At 41.8% G+C, this 21,798-nt stretch overlaps 1 protein-coding gene across 1 annotated transcript in view; it reads left to right on the top strand.

Moving 5' to 3' along the window:
* The first annotated feature begins 350 nt into the window (after nt 1-350).
* LOC146817841 (G protein-coupled receptor family C group 6 member A-like) overlaps nt 351-21,798 on the top strand; it is a 358,097-nt gene continuing 336,649 nt past the window's right edge. The window contains exon 1 of the mRNA XM_085611304.1: nt 351-586. Within this exon, the coding sequence (XP_085467430.1) occupies nt 396-586 (191 nt within the window). The 5' untranslated portion in view covers nt 351-395. The remainder of the gene's footprint in view (nt 587-21,798) is intronic.

Raw genomic sequence — 21,798 nt, 5'->3', positions numbered from 1 at the left:
TTTTCGAGGAATTTCTTCTCCTTCGCGTGTGTTGTCTTATTGTAATGGGGTGGTGGAAAGAAAATGTTTTGTTTTGCTCAAACTGTTGTGCTACAAAGGAGGTCAACCTCATTCCTTATACATTCTACACACCTGGGGATATTGTTGTACCTCCCATGAGCATATTTCGAAGTAAAGGTGCCTTTGTCAAAACCAGTCTGTCTGAAATCCTACACCTGTGAAGTGCTACCGTATATTTACTGTACAATAGGGGGCGAGCTTTGGTTCTAGGTCGCACCTCAGGCTTTCACCGAGTCATTTACATCGCTGAAAGTGTTATTCACATTTTTTCGAAGTGAATAGGTGAATGGTTATGTGAGCTGCAGCATTCGCAGCGGTACTGGAGAAGGTCCAACATGCTTCAGAAGGTCTTGCTGCTGGCCCTTTTTTGCCTTTGTTCCCTGGGTTCTGCAGTGGCTTGTGAGAGTCCAGATGGATTGGCCGCTAGGTTGCCAGGGGACATATACATTGGAGGGTTCTTCCCTATTCACATGGGAGTTTCAAGTCCGGTAAACAATACTTCAGCAGGCAAATTCAACTGCACCGGGTAAGTTCAGCCATTTCTCTCCACAATATGGTCCAGCCACAGCTTGGCTTATAATTAAGGCTCCCAGTTTTCGGTTTTTACTGTTTTTTTACTGATAAATGCAGACACAAACCATCAGGACCGATTCACAATGGAAAATTGAGCCAAAAGTCTAAGTTTACCACTTTCGGTATTCACAAAGGGCATTTACTACTCGTAAATGCCGTTTGTGAATACCAAAAGTCGTAAAGCTCAACTTTTGGTAGTCGTAAAGGGCATTTACGAGTAGATAATGCCCTTTGTGAATGCCAAAAGTCGTAAAGTTAGACTTTCCTCCCAGTTTATTTTTGTGAATAGGGCCAACGTGTTTCCTGCCTGTATTTATTTTTAAAAGTGGGAAAATACTTGTGCTTCTTGTGAGAGGCTCTCCATGCTGTCTTTCTTGAACCCCAGGTTAAAGCTGAGCAAATAAACAGCATGGGGAGTTAGGAAACAGGATGGAATGTCCTTAAATACAGGCAGATGTTCACATTTATTTGTAGTTTAATGCTAATATGTACCTGTGGGTGTAGTATTTTATTATATGCCGCTGCTTAATTTGCCAAAACGTCACAGGGACCCATGTATGAGTGCACGTCTAAGTGTTAAATAAATGTGAAAGTATACCATTTTATGACGTCATTTGTTCTCAAAACACAAAATAAATATGGATAAATGCCAATAAGACAGCCAAAAAAGAAATATGGATAAATACAGACAGAAATGTTAAAAAAATACATACCATAAAACTGGGAGCCCTACCTATAAAATATGCACATAATAATGCAGTAAGGGTGTGTTACCATCTTTTATGGTGCAAAATATCTGCCTTCTGCTCAGATTCCGACCTCTCCTTACTTTTTCCTTTGATGGTGTATTAAATAGCAATCAAGTATTAGATTTATGACATCAGATAGTAGAAGAGTGAGAAATGAAAATTGACAGAGACTGATAGATGGACAAAAGAGAGCAAATGGCGAGGAGAGGTAGAGAAAGAGTGTTAAGCATGTACACAGAATGGCGGCACCAGGGAGTGAGAGATGAGAGAAAGAGAGACAGAAGGAACAAGAGAAAATGTGAAATGACAGGGTGGCAAAAGGAGAGGCGAGATTGAGAGATGAGGAGAAAGACATAGAAAAAAGAGTGAGAATGGAAGAAAAAAAACAGCATTATTCCTAATGAACCTATGGGAAATGTAGGCACTAGAATGACTATTAGCCACGACATTTGTCAAGATCATTGTTGTACCTGCAAAGGCAGTCTCTCAGTAGCATTTTTATTTACGCCAATATAATGTATCGCCTTTTTTCAAATGAAAAAATCTGCAAATACCTGTATACATTTTACATCAAAAACCATTATATTAGGCAACGTTCATTTAATTATGAAAACCCTTTTTAAAGAATGACAGAATTCTCCAGTAAAGCTTGGTAGTAAGCTCATTCAATGCTTTACTTCTGGCCCTACTTTTGACATAATGAAAGGCCACGCATTACCTAAAAAAACATGGTAACATTAGCAAGGAAGAAGCGGCTCAGCTTTGGACACACACTTACCTACGCACTTACAAATGTAAGAGCCATATGTACGACGAAGTGGCGGAGCATGTCGTTAGTCTCCTGGGCTTAACGACATTCTCCACCACTTCGGAAACTCAAGGCTGCACCATATTTACAAGAATGTGGTGCGGCCTTCCGTTTCCCCCTGCGATGGCGCTAAGTTTACAACTTAGCGCCAACGCAGGAAAACTTGCACCAGAGTGCAAGGGTGTCTATGTGCAGGGGAGGATTGGTTATGTGTAGGAAGGTATCCCTTCCTGCACATAAACAATCCTAAAAAGCCATTTTCTAACTTTCATGTGTGCTGCTTCATGCATCTGTCAGTTTTACAGTCTTTAGTAATGGGGAGTTGAAATTCTGCATTTTTCTCCGAATACTTTAGATCCCAGTTTAGGGACGAGGAGAGCTGCATGCCTAGATCTTCAGAGGCAGGGAGTTAGTTATATGGGTTTAGACAAAAGTAAACATTGATAGCTCCACAGCATATATTCGACTTTCAGATACTACTTTTTTGCTCAATTTTGGTGAATGAGGAATAATACTATGTGAGGAAAGGAATAAAGTCCACTACTAATATGTGTCGAGGTCAAATCCTAGATGTATCAATGCTTATAATCTCATTAATTCTATTTATGAAAAGACTGACATTTGGAGGTAAATCAGTAACATGCATAGGTTCATGCCTTGGAACTTCCCTATTACCTGCACTGAGAAGTCAAGATGTTCAGCGCCAATTCAGGAAAGTCCTGAAAACAGTTCTGTTCACAAACATCTGACTTTAGGGCTACTGTGCCAAGGCTTTCATTGTTTCCTTACCTAAAATGTTTTGACAAAGCAAAATAGAATTGTATAAAAGTATAAAGTACTTTTATATTTTATTGTAATTTAAAGTTTCTTCGATGACATTCTCCTTTGCTATTTAAGAGCCTTATGATAATCTATAAATGATCAAGTATGGAGCCCACTATCGATACAAAATTATTGGAACCGCAAGGGCCGGCTTTAGGGCGGTGCGACTGGTGCGGCCGCACTGGGCGCTGATCTGGAGGTGAGCACTGACCTCAAGGTGGGTGGGAGGATGCTTTGTTAGCAATAATTTAAGATTTAAAAACACATGCAGTGGAGTTCCTTGTACATCGATCAGGCAGCAATTAAAAAAGTCAAGATAAGTCTTGAGATTAATGTTCCTGTTACCGAGAGAGATCTGATTCCTGTCTAGTGAGTCTTCACTTGCCATAAAGTATGCTATGTTTATAACTGAATGAATTATTAAAGTCAGCCTTTACCAGGGCTTTAAAACAAATGAAAGGTTTGTGAGAGAAGGGCTATGGAGAAATGAGAGGCACTTTTGCCCAGTGGCAGTGAGGGAATCCGAGGAGGAGGTCATGAGGGACGGGGGAGGATGGGGGGGCGCCAAAATAAACTGTTGCACCAGGAGCCACCAGCGCTAAAGCCGGCCCTGGGAACCACTACCACTGCTCTATATTATTGGGTATTATCGTCTTCACCCATCCAGCTTGAATTATTTAGTGGGTGATCTAGAAATGGGCAAATATGAATTTCACAAAGCATCATATCCTGCTGTCAACATTTGGATACACGCCTACATCCCTAATATTGGAGAAAGCAAGCCTTTGCAAGTGCATTTGTAAGTTAGAGGAAATTGCCGTACTATGGTAAACTACAGGAGCTCAACGGGATATAGTTATATTGGATACATTATGTTAAATATGGAAAAGTGGACTCACTGTCAAAATCTTTAAAGTCTGCGCACAGTTAGAACAATTACACCAATCCTCTAGAGTAGAAATAGTAACTATTACTCCTTCAAAGTCCAACACTTTTCATAATATTGTTAGATAGGATTGGTAATATTTTCTTTTTTTCTCCAAATAATGTAAAAATTAAAATAATTTGCATTTTTTATTGACATATTAATTTTGTTGTTTTTTATTTTATTTTCTATTTATGTATGTTTGGTAATTCATTTAGTTTTACTAATTTAATGTTAATTATTTTAATTGTTTGCCTTTTTTTAAAACATTTTTTAATGTATATTTGTATATTTTTCTTGTTATTTTTTGCTAACTCTTTTGAATCTTTTTGTCTATTTAAATTTCATTATATTATCATGTTAAACTCTATTATTTAAAATAAAATGAAGTGTAATGCTAGGTATCTACAAATATTTCTGTATACTTACCTATTTTTTGATGATATTCTGGTCCATAATATTTGTTTTTAATATTTAATGTATCACAATATTTTTGTTCCTGATATTTTGTCATACAAGTGTTTTGCAGCGATTTAGGCTAAGGTTTGCGAAAGTGTGGCATTTTGATGCATTGTTCGTTGTTGACCACTCACTGACAAATGCAGAAGATACAAGACTATGCAAAAAACAAAACCAGACTGTCTAACCTTGGCACCACAGTAGAGTTTTTGGTCGCACCTCTCCAAAATGGTGTTGTTGTGGCAAAGTAATGCTTCGGCTTCCATGAGCCAGTTGTGCTACTGCTAGATACTCAGTCATTCACTAAAGAGACCACACAACAGGGGCACAAATGGGAACCAGGACGTGTACAGATGATGTCTAAGGAGCTAGAAAAGTTCTTCATATGGGTCACTACTGGAAATTCTGGACAGCAACAATAGGTCAATGTATTGTTTTACATTTCTTCAAAGGGAGTGTGGGAGGCAGGTTCTAACCCATCATCAGCATGTGCAACATTAGAAAAATAAGGCTAAAATTAGCTATTTATCAAGACATTTGATGATTCTTCACCACAACAAGAATTTGAATGGGATAGAGAAAAGCCTATTTTTTAGTTTATCAACAAATGAAAAGAATGTCTCAAGACAGTGTGTTAGGGGTGAGAGTCATAAAGTGGTAAAATACTCTGCATTTTAAATAAAAACAGTTTCAAGCTGGCAGTGTTTTTTCTCTTCCTTGACTAGTTGCTCCCTTTTCATGTTTTTATTGGTTACTCCTTCCCCTTGGATGCAAACTAAGGAAGCCTGCAGACCAAGCAGGAGGGAAATGGTTTGAGGGACGATGAAGGGAAAGTGATGATGATCTAATGGAAGAAAGATGAGAATAATCCGATACATCAAGTCTCACTCATTGAGCATAGGCCACGCACATTTAGAGGTCTAGTTAAGCTCTCTCTTAGAGCAGTTTTAATGACACATCTGCTGGGGAGGGCTTGAATCTGCTCTTTAAATACACTTCTATTCAGAGCTTTGCTGTCTGCAAATCTGTGCCTTGGAGTTGCTGAGGTTTCATGAATCAACACCCCCATATGGGAATGCTTTGTGCAGACTCCTTCACTTGATGGGAAGAGCTGATGTTGGCATATTCGAGGTCTGCTCCACAAAATGTGAAAGCCATTTCTCCACCTTGGTTGTCTTACACTATACACTTATTTTGATTGTTTTATTACTTGCTAGGTGTGATGTCTTATGTTGTCATGGATGCCCAAGTATATGTACCATCACTTTCTGCAATTGCTTCAAATATGCCTATTAGTTTTCAGTTCTACACATTTTCAAAACTTGAGAAAGGACTGAGAGGGAAAGTGGAGTTAGATGATGGGAAAGGTTGAGAAGTGTCAGGAAAAGATGAGTTGGCAAGGCAGTGGATGAACTACACAACTAATAGCAGGTGAAGCTAAACCTTGGAGATGCACCATATGGTAAGCCTTTGTGTATGTCTGGTGGGCAATGAATGTGGCTGTTTTGACAGACCAAATCAGTACTAAAAGCGTGGATGTTGCACTACTTATGTTATGTGATGTTAAAGTGATTTCTAAAGCACCCAGCTCCCCCAAATGGAGCCTCCCCGCGCTAGTCAGCGGAGAGGATAAGCAGCAAAAGGGCAGTGAGATCATCGGTCTAGCTGGATAACATCCAGGTTTTCAGCTGTTTCCTGAATTGTTAGTAGTCTTGAATCACACTGAGGTTGGGTGGCATGGTGTTCCATAGGATCAGATCTCAGTATATTTGAGTGAGACTGCGAATGACTGAGAGTGAGAGTGTGATACTAAGTGAGGGAGTTTGAATGTGAGTGAATTAGAATGAGAGAGGGGAAGTGGAGTGAGTGTGAGCGTGAGAGAGAGAGAGAGAGAGAGAGAGAGAGAGAGCAAGAATATGTGTGTGACTGTGTTATGCTTGAAGCTGTGCTGCTGACAATGACAAACGAGGTAATGCCTGGCATATGAAGATACCTATGACCACCTAGTAGCATTGGTGCATTGGTAGTAATTCTTGCAAGGGAGGACACCTGTGACAAAATACGGGCCCTGACAAATTGGAGGTAATTCTTGGAATATGAGTGCACATGGTAAAATGCTGGTGTTGGCCTACTGGAGTTAATTCTTCACCTTAGGGTAATCAACCATAGTATATGGGTATTTAGAGGCACTCATAAGTAAATCATTGTCCTGAAATACTTAAGGAATTTTTGAATACGACTCACCCATTATATATGGGCAGTGTAAATGACAAAATTCTGGCAGTGCATAATGTGTGTGATTATTAACATAATGAAGGTAACCAATAGCCATCACAAAAAGCTAGCAATGGTAGTAATACTTAACATATAGTGGGACCCATTTAGCAAAATATGAAAAAATTTGGTCAGCTCCTGGGAATTGACAGACAATGAAAATTCTGAAATATTTTATGAGTGCACTTTCAAAGCCTATGACATTTTAGCATATATATGGAAAATGTGTGCTTTAAAATGCAATATTTTAACCACTTTTATCATAATGTTCTCAGCGGGGTGACTCCACTCGCAGCCGTCCTTCAACAAGTCACTCTCCCTTTCTTTTTTTGCTGGAATTTTGAGCTGGCGATAGACACCACCACTTTCAAAGGTCAAAGGCAGCTACTAATAAGCAATGAGTGAATGTTGACTCAAAGCTTTTCAGGGAGGACTGACAATATGTTATTCGAGCTCTAACTCAATGCTTAGGTATTGACTGCCTTCTTGGTCTAGAATAGATTAGAAACATATTTAGCAGTTTTTAGTATTTTTAAGATAAACTTGCCAAGCTGATGTGACCTATTTTATATAGAAGCTTAACAACAAGAATTTTCTTTTATGCCTGCACTCATGATTTCTGAAGCTGACTTTTCGCCTTGAGAGTCACTAGCCGACACCATGGTTTTCCTTTGGCTCCTCATTCGAAATATGGTTGTTCCTCCTATGTATTATGTATGAGTCAAGCCAGAGCATCCAATAAATAGCATTGTCTTGAGCCAACATCAATAAAGTGAGATAGTTGAAATTCTCTATCTAAAGAATAAACACATAAAATTAGTAATTGACATAAAAGTAATAATGCAAATAGGGACTTGGTGTGGACATTTCTGTTTGGGAAACAGCCTTTACAACACAGGCATTACAACGTAATATATTTACCACCAAATACTCCCACCCACCCCTAAACCCTAAAAGTACCCTTACCTCCCAATACCCTTACCCCCATCAAGCCCTGAAAACACCCATCCGATACAATGCCCCTATCCACTCCTATACCCTAAAACACCCGTACTACTCTATACCCCTACACACACCATAACCCTAAAGATATTTATATATAAATAACCCTGTTGAAGGTCTGCCTGTGTATGCCTCAATTCACTTCAGGGAGTGGGGAAATTAACAGAGGCACCAGGAGTGATCCAGAGCTTTCAAAGTCGAACTCGAAGAGCTCCCAGCCACGAGGGAAATGCTCAATGGAATAAAAGGCCTGTCCGGGTCTGTGTTTCAGACGCATCTGCAGGCAACTGTGTCCAGTAAACAAAGCAGTAAACTGAAAGTCAAGACGAAGAATGCCTACACTAATGGCTACAATCCTCTTGCAGGCTATAGGTAAAATGCATTATATGAACCAGTGTGTCACATCAGAAATATTGCCTATAGTGTATTTGGGTGACTTTCTGGTGAGCTCTGAGTTTCACCAAATGTAAGGCAGTCTTTTGACATTTTTATACACGCATTTGGAGTAACTATCAACACTTATCATAGATCAAACCTTAAATCAAGAGAAGGGTTGTATGACGTTAAAACGCATGCTATTACCCCGCATGCTGTTACAACGCATACCTTTACCCCGACTTGCTGTCGGGGGGTGCACTGGAAGTTGGAATAATATAATTTACTATTCCAACTCCAGCGTGTGCAACAGAAGGGAAGGTGTTGGAGTTAAATCCGACACCTTTTACCCCCTGCAGCAAGCCTTTCAAGTTGTAACGACATGAGGGGTAATGGCATGCGTTGTAACGCATAAGTTGTAACAGTTGTTTCCTAAAGGAAGAAGACTAAATGAGGACTGGTTGCTGCCGGGAGGGTGGAAATCAAGGAAACGGAGTGCAGGACAGAAGCAAATTTCTTCTTGAATGCTGTTTGTTTCCCACTTCAAACCCCTTAGTTGAAAACCCATAAAGAACTGCAGGGAATGGGATATAAGAAGAAAATTATTTTATATTTTTTTTAAATATATATAACTTTAAGAGATCTGCAGACCATCCTAGTAATTTGTTTGATATGGGAATATCTTAGGTTTATCCTGGTGAAGGGCGTACATGTAATAATGCAATCAGTTATCAGAGGTCACCTGAACCCGACACACATGTCTCCAGTGGAGGAACTTCCATGACTCTATCTCTGTCATATATTTATGGGTATGGGCGGGTGAGGTCCCACTGGGAGGTTTAACAGTAACAGTTTGATTGACGAGGTTTCCATAACTTTTTAGAATGTTACATTGATGGATGATAATGCAACAGATATGTTGTATGTGAATATACAAAGTTAAAACGCAGGCATTACAACGCAAGTTGTTACAACGATTTGCACTGCAGGGCGCTGGACTTGGGAATAGTATGATTTACTACTCCAACTCCCGTCTACGTACAGTAGGGAAGGTGTTGGAAATTAATAGTAAATCATACTATTCCTTAGGTTCGAGCGCCATCCAGCGCAAGTCATTGTAATGACTTGCATTGTAATACCCGTGTTGTAAAGGTATTGCGGTGTAAACACCGCAATGTAACCGATGTTTCCCGTTATATGCCACCTCGGTGCTAACTGGGACAACAGGTAAGCTCTCCAACTGCCTCCACATTTTGCCTGAGCTGAAACAGTATCTACGATCTTGCAATGCTTTAAACTTAACAGTGGCATTTAAATGCATAAACAAAAGAAGAAAAATGTGCACCACACCCAAGATATCTGCCTCAGAACCTTGTAAACAAGAGTAGGGTGTGTAGAAAGCTGCTGGCAGAAGAGAGGGAAAGGTATGCACCACAACAACAAAAATGAAGTGTATACATTACCCCATACACCACCAAACACCCACTCTTCTTCTCACAGAGGTGCTAATGCAGGAGTCTTTAAAATGTATGCTTTACATAGGAAATGAACCATTGAATATATACTGTTCTGTTATGCATGGCTCTCATAGAGGGACGCTAAAATATATTTCAGTTTCCAAATGTCATAACTCACTGCTATGATCTAGCAACAGTTGATAACAAAACTGGTCACCCACTGTAGGTGCATCGTAAAGACCTTCCGGGCCAGGCTGCCAGGACTCTCTGAGAGCGTGGCAGCATAGCTGTGCTTGTCTGCTTTTACAGAAAGCAGAACATGCAGCCAGAGGAGGGGGAAGAAAGGCAGGGAAGGTTATTGGCGTTGTTCACAGATGGCAGGTAAGTTTTTATATTTTTACCTTTTGGACAGGGATACATAACAGAAGCCATGTTATGTAGGGCTCCCCCATTAATCCTCTGCCCCTGCACAGCAGTTGAAACAGGGGCAGGTGATTTTGGGTGTCATACTTAACATAAAATTATAGATCAGTAAAATGTGAATTACGGGGAGGTTTTTCACCTCAGGATTCTGAGCTTTATTTAGATTGTCTATTTTATGTTGGTGAAAACCATCCCTGTAATTCACTCTTACCCATCTATAATTTTATATGTTAATAGCTCTGATGCTACATGTGATGCATTGGAGTAACTAGAGTGATTAGTGATTTGCCAGGTTGCTAACTCATAACTACCAACAGAGAATTAATGCTTGGCAGAAGATGACAGCAGCAGGTGGGCTAAAGTTAAGAGGCAGCTTTGACCTTCCACAATACTTGGTTTCTTACTCCTGGCCTTTTTTTACATCCAGGGAGTAAGTTCATCCTCTAGTGCGCATGTGTTCCATTTACCGCACCCCACCCCACAGGCTTCTCTATGAGGCCACAATCAGCATGCAATTCCATGTGTTACCTTGGTGATGCATCTGTTTATGTTGGTCTCATTACATTATTGACAGCTAAGTCTGACTCACTGTTTTCTGAGCAGAGGATTACAATTTTTCTAACAAATGCTGGAAGCACACAGACATAGTGATATTTGTCTGCCATCTTCAGGTGGGCAGTTCAGCAAAGAATCGAAGAAAGCCAATCTTGAAAAGATGTTTAGGGTATATGGCTTCACTCATGTGCATCAATCCTCTTGAAGTTGGCAGTGTGATGCTTGGATGTGAAGCGGACCCCATCTTAATGCAGGCTAAAAGAAGTGACACACACAGTATGATTTCATACCACAGCAAGGCACATTGCAAATAGGCCACTGATTGGCTGGCTAGGCCACTGATTGGCTGGCACATTCCAAACTACCTCTAGCATCTTCGCTGGTCTATTTTCATTCTGTCAGCTTAAGTCTTAGTATTATCCATTGTACCCAGGAGCACATAGAGTTTAGAAGACACTGTCTGCAACCAGGTATCACTTAGTGCACTCTGTGAAATCATCTCAGTGTGAATGCAAATGTGCCTATAATGGTCTGAGAGGGGGGCTGTCCCATCAAAGCCCATTTCTTTTCTCAGAGCCTGGTTGTGCTAAGGAATTCTATTCGTACAAAGAAATGTTTTTGCTCCACCATGAATAAGTTTCTTTTATGGCCTTAATCCTAAACTTATTAAACTACTGCCATTATTGTATCCTTGCTTTTCACATCAAACTAGTCTCTGATCATTGGATTATTGAATTAAAATATCATAATATTTACTTGGTCAGGAATCATCGTCAAGATGTACCAAACTCTTTTGATGCCGCAAACGGCCCGATTAGCAAACTTGAGTCTTTTGCATCTGCAACAAAGCGTTTTTTAATGTAGGAAGCCCTATTTGTGAAACGGTAACCCATTATCGATCGCAAGTTGGGTTTGCAATTCACTATTAAGAAGTGCCCTGTTTAGGGCGTCCCTTCCTAATACTGAATCGCAGGGCTATGTGTGAATGTTTTGCAGCTGAAATGTGGTCGCAAAACATTTGCATTTTGCTACCTACTTCAAGTAGGTGGTAGCCCATTCTCAAATGAGAAGAGGTCACCAAGGCACCCTTTCCCTTTTGTGAATGCTTGTAAAAACATTTTCTAAGAGCAGACAGTGGTACCATGGACCACTGCCCACTCTTAAAAAATGAAAAGAAAAACTTTTTATTTTCTTATTGAAAAGCAGCCCCTTTCCTTTAAGGAAAAGAGGCTGCATTTGAAAAAAAAGATTGCTTTATTTAAAAGCAATCACAGACATGGTGGTCTGCTGACTTTAGCAGGCCACCATCCCTGTGATGTTTGCAATTCACAATGTGACGCAAACCGAGACCTACCTCTTGAATATTAATGAGGTAGGTCTATTTGCGACCCACTGAGAATTGAAGAAAGTGTAAAGTCACTTTTGTACATTGGTGTTTGCGATTACCAAATAGTGAATTGCAAAATGGTATTTTGGTAATCCCAAACCTTTCCCAATGTACATCTGGTCCTATATTCGGTATCAGCTTTGAATGCAATCTCGTTTCTTAAATTATCCATCACTTTCTGCAGTGGTTGGCTGAGCTAAAAACAAATGAGCCAACACTCTTATAAGATCAGAGTAATATTGCTAGTATCAGTCAAGGTGCTTTGGGAATTCACATAATCACCCAGAAACAAATGTCCAAGAAGGCACAAAAGTAACAGCGCTGGTTGCACCCCCTGAAGGTGAACACTTCCTTAGTTGTGAGCTACTGAAAGTTTCATAAACTGCACTTACCAGAATGCAATGGAGAAATTTTCCTGAGGTGCCAACAGTGTTCTACCTCCTCTCTGCCCTCTTAAAGCTCCCCCTGGAGAGATTAGGCTCATGAGCCCTGGGATACACCTGCACTCTGGAGTAGTACTGACCTGATTAAATATAATAAGCATTTCAAGCACCTCCTTAGGAGACCTGCTAAGTCCGGCTGCAGGAGGGCAATCACCCAGAAACACATGTCCAGGAATAAATATAAATATAAGCACTGGTTGTTTGTGAATTGCTGAGGCCAGAGCTTTGGGAGATCAGGTACAATGCATAAAGCAGTTACTAACTGTTCTAACATATTTATCTTCCAATCCTTTGGAGTAACTATTATTGTTGATTGTTGTGGTTGTTGTACTACAAAGAGCATCAAAATTTGTCGTGGGGTATGTGTGTCCTGTTATTCGTATTTGTTAATGTACAACAGAGTCTCAAAGGGTTTTGTTTAGTAGACAATTTACAAAGGAGCACTACAAATTGTCGTGAACAGGGAAAGGGGAGCAGGGAGACAAGAGACCAGGAGACATGTGGTTGAGGAAACTTTCCACATATATTTGGTTATATGGTCAAAATTAACAATCATAAATTCATTGTGTTACATTAAATGTCATGTAACCCATACTATATTGTGCAAAAAGGGTTTGTGAGAAGGTGAACAGTGCTGGTGACACGTGAAGGGGTATATACACTGAGAAGAGAGGGGCAGAAACAACAAGTGATATATACAGTGTACTCTTAATGATGCCCATACATTTGATACATTAAGAACAGATTTATCCTTCTGAGCAATCACGAGGTAGGCGCCGTAAATTATGCTGTAGAAATCGATGGCGTTTCGGCCTTTACACAATATAAGGCCATCAGCAGGAACGGGTTACAATTTTGATAACAGTGCTGTATGGGGAGATAGTAACATTCAATGGTGGACCATGGAGAAATAATTTGTAAAAGACTTAAGGTGACAGAGTGGAAGCCACAAGGACAAGTTGATGAGCCAAAAGAGGGGCAGAGGGACTAGGAACGAGCAGTCAATAGCCGCGTAAAGTCAAAAGGATGCAGTAGGGAATTATGGTGCCTGGGCTCAGAGAGTTGAAGAAAAGGGTGCTTATAGGGGTCGAGGGGGTGAGGGTGGGCACTAACCTGTAGGGTCTGAACAATCAAGACCCTATGTAGAAGGCTCTGAAGGAGTTTAGGCACTGAATGTGTCCAAGGAAGGTGGGAAAAGAGGACGAAAGCGCCTCATTGATTCGACTGCGTGCTGGAGAAAAAGGACAGAGGCGCAAGGAAAGGACCAATAGATAGTTTAGGGATGAGAAGAAGAAAACTTAATAGGAGTTGGGTACTTCCAGATCAGGGTGATGATCAGATTGAGTTAAGATCACGGCTCAGGCGTCCATCTGTAGAGAGGGAGGGAGATGGTTCAAGGGTGCGGCGGACAGGGTTGCAGCAGGGATGGACTCGTCCAGAAACCAAGGTGTTGTGAAGAATGTGCAGTCACTTACTATGAAATCTCATCGGGAGCATGAATGAACCCAGGAAAATGGAAAAGAAAGTGTCACCAGAGTCAATCAGGTAGAGACTGCCAACCCGGGAGGGGCTGCTTGGGAACTTAGAAAGGTAATGCGTTCATCTGTGGGGAGGGTAAGGGGGAGGTCAGGACATCAAGGATGGGACGGTACATAGGGATAAGTCAGAGACCGCAAATTGTTCCAGATGTGCTGTGACTTTCTAATAGAAGGAGAGCGCATAGGGCGCAGGGTTAAGTCTGCTGTGAATGGTCCGGGGATGAAAAAATTGACTGTGCCTCCGGCGTGAGTCCGGCCGAGTGTATCAATGTGGAAGGAGCTGAATTAATATAATTGGATGGGGCGGGAACATGCCTGTGTGTGATGTACCCGTGTCACATCAGGAAAATGAATGAGAAGAAAGACTCAAATAGGAAAGGATGGTATCAGTGAAAAAGCATAGACAGGGCGAAGAGAGGAATTCGACCCATAGATGGAGGGCAGAAAAGTACAATGATACATTCAAGTTATTACACAGATCTAAAAAATACAGGAAAATCAATTTTTAAAGCAATTGAATCTGCCCCATCTACAGAGGCTGTAGATGTCATCATGCACGTAAAGAAAAAAACAAGTGAGAAATGATACATCCTAAATTGATACAAAGCTATTTGTAGGGTGGAAGGGGAGGGGAAGGGAGAGAGAAAAGGAAAATCAATCATGTGGGCAGGGGTATAAAAGATAAATATACCTGTACAACTACACATAGTAGGATTATAAAATCTGGAAAACAACTAGAAGCATGATTAGGTAATGTTAGTGCCCCAATGATAGTCTTATATGGGCATAGTTGACTTTGGAGATCCAAAACAGAGTGCAGAAGTATGGGACCATCATTCAAAGGGATAACATAGTTATTGGGGTGAGGATCAATGTAATAGACATCTAACAGTATGACATTTGTAGACATACAAAATTACAAGAGATGTTGAAAAGGAATTTGGTGATCTACAGAGGTTCCTAACTTTGCTGCGGGAGGTTGGTTCTGCGTACAAATGAATTAGGTGGCAAACGTTACAGATGTCTAGCATGATAGGATATTGTTCCATTCGTCCAGGGTGTTGAGGACGTGGTCTACTGTGTGGCAACAGGCTATCCATCTGCACTTGCGTCTGTTAAGTAGTTGCTGTAGGTTACCGCCCCTCAGTGGCAAAGTGGGTTGGTCTATAATTTTCCATGTGAAGTCTGTTTCTTGATGGTCTTGTTCCTGGAAATGTAATACCAAGGGAGCTTACAGCACTCAACACCTGATGCGGCCCCTATGTTGGATTATCCGATCCTTGACCATCTGGGTGTTTTACCCTATGAAAAAGAGATTACACGGGCAGCATCTGGCATATATAACATTGCTGGATCTGCAATTGGTGAACTTCTGAGTGGGTATGTATGTTCGTTGAATTTGAATTCCAAGGTGTTGAGTGTTGTGGAGCATGCAACGCACCTCTGGCATTTGTAGTGACCTTTGATGGGAGTCAGACCCCGGGTAAATATGATCGATTCATCATTGTTGGCTTTTTTGGGCAAAGTTATGGCATGTACCAAATGGTCTGCAAGATTATGACCCCTATGGTCAGAGAACAGTGGTGGTTCCTGGAATATATCTAGAGTCCTCAAAGTGTTCCAGTTCCATTTAATGATTTTACAAATGTTATAACTGGATGATGAGAAGGTTGACACAAACAAAAATCCTGACTCCTTCAAATCCCTTTAGCAAGTATCACTTTCTGGCGCCGCCATATCGCTATATCAATGATATTCTGTTATCCTGGAGAGAAAACCATTAAACTCTTCAACATTTCTTAGAATGGCTCCACACTTGCCAATCTCATCTCAAATTTACTGCAGACCCTAAGGAAAACAACCTCCTCTTTTTGTACTTAACTCTACAGGTAGAAGAAGGCAAGATAGGCACCTCTCTTTTCAGAAAACCTACTGAGCAAAACACTCTCCTACTATACACGTGTTTCCACCCATGGGTTCTGCGCGATGGCTTGCCTTTTGGACAATACCTCCGCATTCGCAGGAACTGCAAATGGAGGAAAGACTACTTCCATAAATCGGCCATTCTCACAGAGAAAGTTGTCCTACGCGGCTATCCGATAATGCTGGTCACCAGTGATTACACACCCGCCTGGTATAACCACAGGGAAACCCTTCTCACACCAAAGGAGAAAAGGAGAAATGAAAAAATTCTGCATTCCATTCGTGCCAGACTTCTCACCATCCAGTAAAACATTTGTAAAATCATTAAAAGGAACTGAAACACTTTGAGGACTCCAGATATATTCCAGGAACCACCACTGTTCTCTTACTGCAGGGGCTGTAATCTTGCCAACCATTTTGTACATGCCATAACTTGGGCCAAGAAAGTCAACAATGATGGATCGATCATATCTACCTGGGGCCTGACCCCCATCAAAGGTCACTACAAATGCCAGAGGTGCGTGCATGCTCCAGGACACTCAACACCAAGATATTTAAATTCAACTAACATACATACCCACTCAGAAGTTTCACCAATTGCAGATCCAGCAATGTTATATATGTCATACGCTGCCCGTGCAATCTCTCTTACATAGGGAAAACCACCCAGATGGCCAAGGATCGGATAATTCTGCATCAGGTGTGGAGTACATGAATACTCTTGGTATTACATTTCCAGGAACAAGACCATAAAGAAACAGGCTTCACATGGCAAGTTATAAACCAACCCACTTTTCCACTAAGGGGCGGTAACCTACAGCAACTACTTAACAGATGCAAGTGCAGATGGATAGCCCATTACCACACAGTGGGCCACGGCCTCAACACCCTGGACAAACGGAAAATACCCTATCATGCTAGGCATCTGTAACGTTTGCCACCCACTTCAATTGTATGTTGGCTCTACCTCCCGCTGCAACGTTAAGAACCTCTGTAGATCATCTAAATCCGTTTTAAACATCACTTGTAAATTTGTATGTCTACCAATTTCCTACTGTTAGATGTCTATTACATTGATCCTCACCCAATAACTACGATGTCTCTTTGAATGATGGTCCCGTACTTCCACACTCTGTTTTAGATCTCCAAAGTCAACTATGCCCGAATCAGACCATCATTGGTACACTAACTGTACCTAGTCATGCTTCTAGTTGTTTTCCAGATTTTAGAAACCTACTATGTCTAATTATACATGCATATTTATCTTTTCTACCACAGCCCACATGATTGATTTCCCTTTTCTCCAACCCTCCCCCTCCCCTTCCCAATCCCCTACAAATAGCCTTGTATCAATTTAGGATGTATCCCTTCTCTCTTGCTTTTTTTCTTTACATACATGACGATATCTGCCCCCATCTACAGTCTCTCATGATCGCTATGTTCCAATACCACAAAAACCAACAAAAATGCTTTACAATTTTTTTATTTTTTTTTATTTTTTTTAAATCTGTGTAATTTAACTTGAATGTATCATTATCCTTCTCTGCCCTCCACCTTATGGGTCAAATTCCTCTCTCTGCCCTGTCTACCCTTTTTCACCGATCCGATCCTTTCCTATTTGAGTCTTTCTTCCCTTTCTTTTTCCTGATGTGACGCGGGTATGTCACACACAGGCACGTTCCCATCCAATTATATTCATTCATCTCCTTCCACGTTGACACACTCGGCCGGACTCATGCCAGAGGCACTGTTAACTTTTTCATCCCCGGACCATTCAGAGCAGACTGAACCCTGCGCCCTATGCAATCTCCTTCTAATAGTAAGTTACAGCATGTCTGGAACAATTTGCGGTCTCTGACTTATCCCTATGTACCGTCCCATGCCTGATTTACTGTCCTCCCCATTCCACTCCCCACACATGGATGCATTACCTTTCTAAGTTCCTGAGCAGCCCCTTCCGGGTTGGTAGTCTCTACCGAACAAACGCCGTGACGCTTCCTTTTCTGTTGTCCTGGTTTCATTTATGCTCCCGATGCGATTTCATAGTAAGTGACTGCAAATTGTTCACAACACCTTGGTTTCTGAACAAGTCTGCCCCTGTCTCAACCCTGTTTTCCTCATCCTTGACCCATTTCCCTCCCTCTCCACTGATAAATGCCTGAGCCCTGATCTTAATTCAATCCGATTATCACCCTGACCTGGAACTACCCAACTCCTAGTAAGTTTTTTATTTCTTGTCCCCAAACCATTTAATGGTCCTTTCATTACGCCTCATTTTTTTCCCCAGCACGAAGCCGCAGAATCAACAAGGCGCTTTTGTCCTCTTTTCCCGCCTCCATCGGACACATTTATTTTATTTATTTATTTAGTTATTTTTGTGTTTTATAGAGCGCAAACGTGACCCATTAGGGTATCAGAGCGCTTTACAGAGTCATAGAGTTGTACAAAAGGCATGAAATAATAAGAGTATACCATCAGTAGGGAGGGGGCGGGGTGCCGGGTACATAGGAGATGGAGGGATAACATGTACAGTTTACATTACAGTTACTCAAGACAAGGTCCCAGGTTACATGGTGGGGTGAGTAGGTCATCAGAGGGAGGCAAAAGCCGTGAGTTGATCAGGGTCTCTGTGGCGGTTGAAGGTCAAGTTTAAGTGAGGAATTTACCCATAAGGATGGATTTGGCCTCCTTTTTGAAGCGTGCAAGAGAGGGGATTCTTCTGATGGCAGGTGGGAGAGAGTTCCATTTTCTTGGTGCAGCCCCAGCGAAAGCCCGATTGTAAGTTTTTTTTTTTCCGAAAGCGGGCCGCCTGGAGTAGGAGGTCTCTGGCAGACCGTGAGTTTATGATTCCTCCGGATACCACAAGTTTCTGTGCAAGATATGCAGGGGAGTTTGAGTGTAAAGCCTTATGTGTGATGCATGCCAGCTTAAGCTGTATTCTGGCCTCGAGAGGAAGTCAGTTCAGCGCTTTCAGGTGTGGAGAAATGTGGTTGAATTTCCTTGTGCCGGTAAGTAGTCTGGCGGCCGCATTGAGAGAGGCTTTTAAGGGTGCCAGGGAGAACTTGGGTAAACCCGAGAGGGTAGAACAGCCATATTCCAGCCTAGAGATGACTAGTGCTTGGACTGCCATTTTTAGGTCGGGAGCGTCACGGAAGGGTTTCAGTTTCCATAGGTAGCTCAGGTGTAATCTGGCTGATTTGGCCATCGAGTTGATGTGGTTCCGCATGTTCAAATTGCAGTCCAGGGTTATTCCCAGTGATTTGGTTGAGTCCACGATGGTCGGTGGGCAATTTAAGGCTGCGATTGCCTTAATCCATATCTGAATCTCAGGGTCGGTTTTAGGAGGGGAAATTAGAAGAAATTCTGTTTTCTTTGCGTCGAGTTTGAGTTGATTGGAGGCGAGCCATTGGACGGTCAGCATCAGGGTCTCATTCAGGGAGAGAATCTCCTCGAGGGATGAGATTTTGATATAGATCTGAGTGTCATCAGCGTACATATGGTAGGAGATATTTGCAGTGCGTAGGACTTCGGCAAGCGGTTCTAAGTAAAGGTTGAAGAGGGTGGGGGACAGTGTTGATCCTTGAGGGGCTCCAACCGTGACCGGAGAGGGAGCGGACAGGTTGACGTTAATTATGAATCTCTGAGATCGGTTTTGGAGGAAGGATCTAAACCATTCTAGGACAGAGCCATCTAATCCCATCCTGAGTTTGAGGCGCTCGAGTAACTTTCCATGGTTGACTGTGTCGAAAGCCGAGGATAGATCTAGGAGGATTAGGAGACAAGTTTTGCCTTGGTCAAGGGCTTGGAGGGCATCATCATCCATGTGGAGCATGGTGGTTTCAGTGCTGTGTCCCGGTCTGAATCTGGATTGGAAGTCATCGAGTAGGGGGAAGTCGTTGATGTGCTGACTTAGCTGCTGTTGCACACACTTCTCCAACACTTTAGCTAAGACAGGGATGTTGGAAATAGGTCTGAAGTTGTCGGGGGAGGATGGATCCAGCGACGGCTTTTTCAATATGGGGATGACTTGGCCGGCTTTCAGAGAGTCAGGAATCAATCCCTGCTGGAGAGAGGCGTTAATTATTGTAGTCCAGCTAGGAATAATGGATTGGGTGGTGGCAGCTAGGCAGTTGGAGGGGAGCGGGTCGTTGAAGTGGTTGTTCGGGTTTAAGGTGGATAGGATTTTGGAGATGGAGTCTTCGTCATAGAGTGTAAAGTCAGACCAGTATGCTTGATTCTTAGGTGAAGCCTGTTGGGGCAGCGTGGAAGGAGGAGGCAGGTGGGAGGGTAGAGAGTAAAGAGGTGGAACTAAGTTCGTTACCTAAGGCTTTGATTTGGTCTGCAAAAAACAAGGAGAATTCCTCCATTCTGTGACTACACTCCCTCAGTGCCTTCTAAATGGGGTCTTGATTGTTCAGACCCTACAAGTTAGTGCCCTCTCTCACCCCCTTGACCACTTTAATCACCCTTTTCTTCAACTGTCTAAGCCTAGGCACCATAATTCTCTACTGCGTCCTTTCGACGCTACACAACCTCACGTAGCCATTGACTGTCCACTCCTAGCCCTCTCTGGCCCCAGTTTTGGCTTATCACCTTGCCCTTGCGGCTTCTTCTCCAACACCTGGAGTCTTTTACAAATTATTTCTCCGAGGCCCACAATTGAATGTTAATATCTCCCCATACAGCACTGTTACAAAAATTGTAACCTTGTCCTGCTGATGGCCTAATACTGTGTAAAGGCCGAAACGCAGTCGACTTCTACAGCGTAATTTATGGCACCTACCTTGTGATTGCCCGGAAGGATTAATCACTTCTTAATGTAACAAATATATGGGCATCATTAAAAGTACATTGTGTATATCACTCGTTGTTTCTGCACCTCTCTTCCCGCTGTACATGCCCTTCACATCTCACCAGCGCTGTTCACCTTCTCATAAACACTTGTGCACAATATAGTACAGGTTACATGACATTTAATGTAACACAATGCATTTTTTATTGTTAATTTGGACCGTATAAAAAAATATTTGTGGAAAGTTTTCTCAACCAGGTGTCTACTGGTCTGTTGTCTCGCTGCTCCCCTTTCCCTGTTCACTGCAATTTGTTGTGCTCCTTTGTAAATTGTCTACTAACCTAAACCCTTTGAGACACTGTTGTACGTAATACACCAATTTCCCTGGTCCTTACCGGGTATACGGGTAACTTCCTGTTGTTTGTTACTGCATTTTTATTTGTTAAGGCACATGCAGCATTTTAGCTGTATTCTACAAATGCTGGCTTGTTAATACCAACGTCTAGGCGGATGATGCCCTGTTTGTGTGATACAAAAGCTCCCAAAGGCATTTTTCTAGTAGCCTTTCTATTTGACCATCTGTTTGTGATAGGGTGTCCAAATGAGGCCTCAATATCTAGACACCCAAGTGAGGATAATGTGAAAGTCTTCTGTACTAATATCATGACACAGTAATGCTGTATGTGTTTCTTCATGTGCATGAACACATTACTGGCATGCACTATGCCTCGCCAATGAAGAACCTAGATAGTTGTCTCAGTAGAATAATGAAAATATAACAGAGTTATATAGGTCAATGTTAATGCATATGTAGCTCTTTGAAGTATGCATTGTATTGTATGATGGTATTTGTGTAGCACTAATTACCCGTACATGGGGCACTGAAGCATTTGGCCATGTAGGTAGCATCCTACACTGTTGAGGTGTGCATTTGAAGGACGGCTGTATTTGCTTTGAGGATATGTCTCTATGTGCTGTTATCATGTTAAGGCATGCACAGCTTAGCAGTGTGATGGATGAAGAAGTGTGAGAGAGACACTCATATATATGTAATGTGTTATGCTGGCAGTCTAATTAGATCTGTAGGTGCCTATATTGCATTTGTAGTTCATCTTTTAAGTTCTAGATCCAAATTCATATGCTGGATGTGGCAGGACGTCATCCACCCAGTGAATCTATTGATCCAGGAGAGGAAACAGGTGTTGTTAAACAATGAGGAGAGATCAGAGATCT

Source organism: Triturus cristatus, chromosome 6, assembly GCF_964204655.1.
Source record: "Triturus cristatus chromosome 6, aTriCri1.1, whole genome shotgun sequence".
NCBI classification, from domain to species: Eukaryota; Metazoa; Chordata; class Amphibia; order Caudata; family Salamandridae; genus Triturus; species Triturus cristatus.
This window is presented reverse-complemented; position numbering and strand designations above follow the sequence as displayed.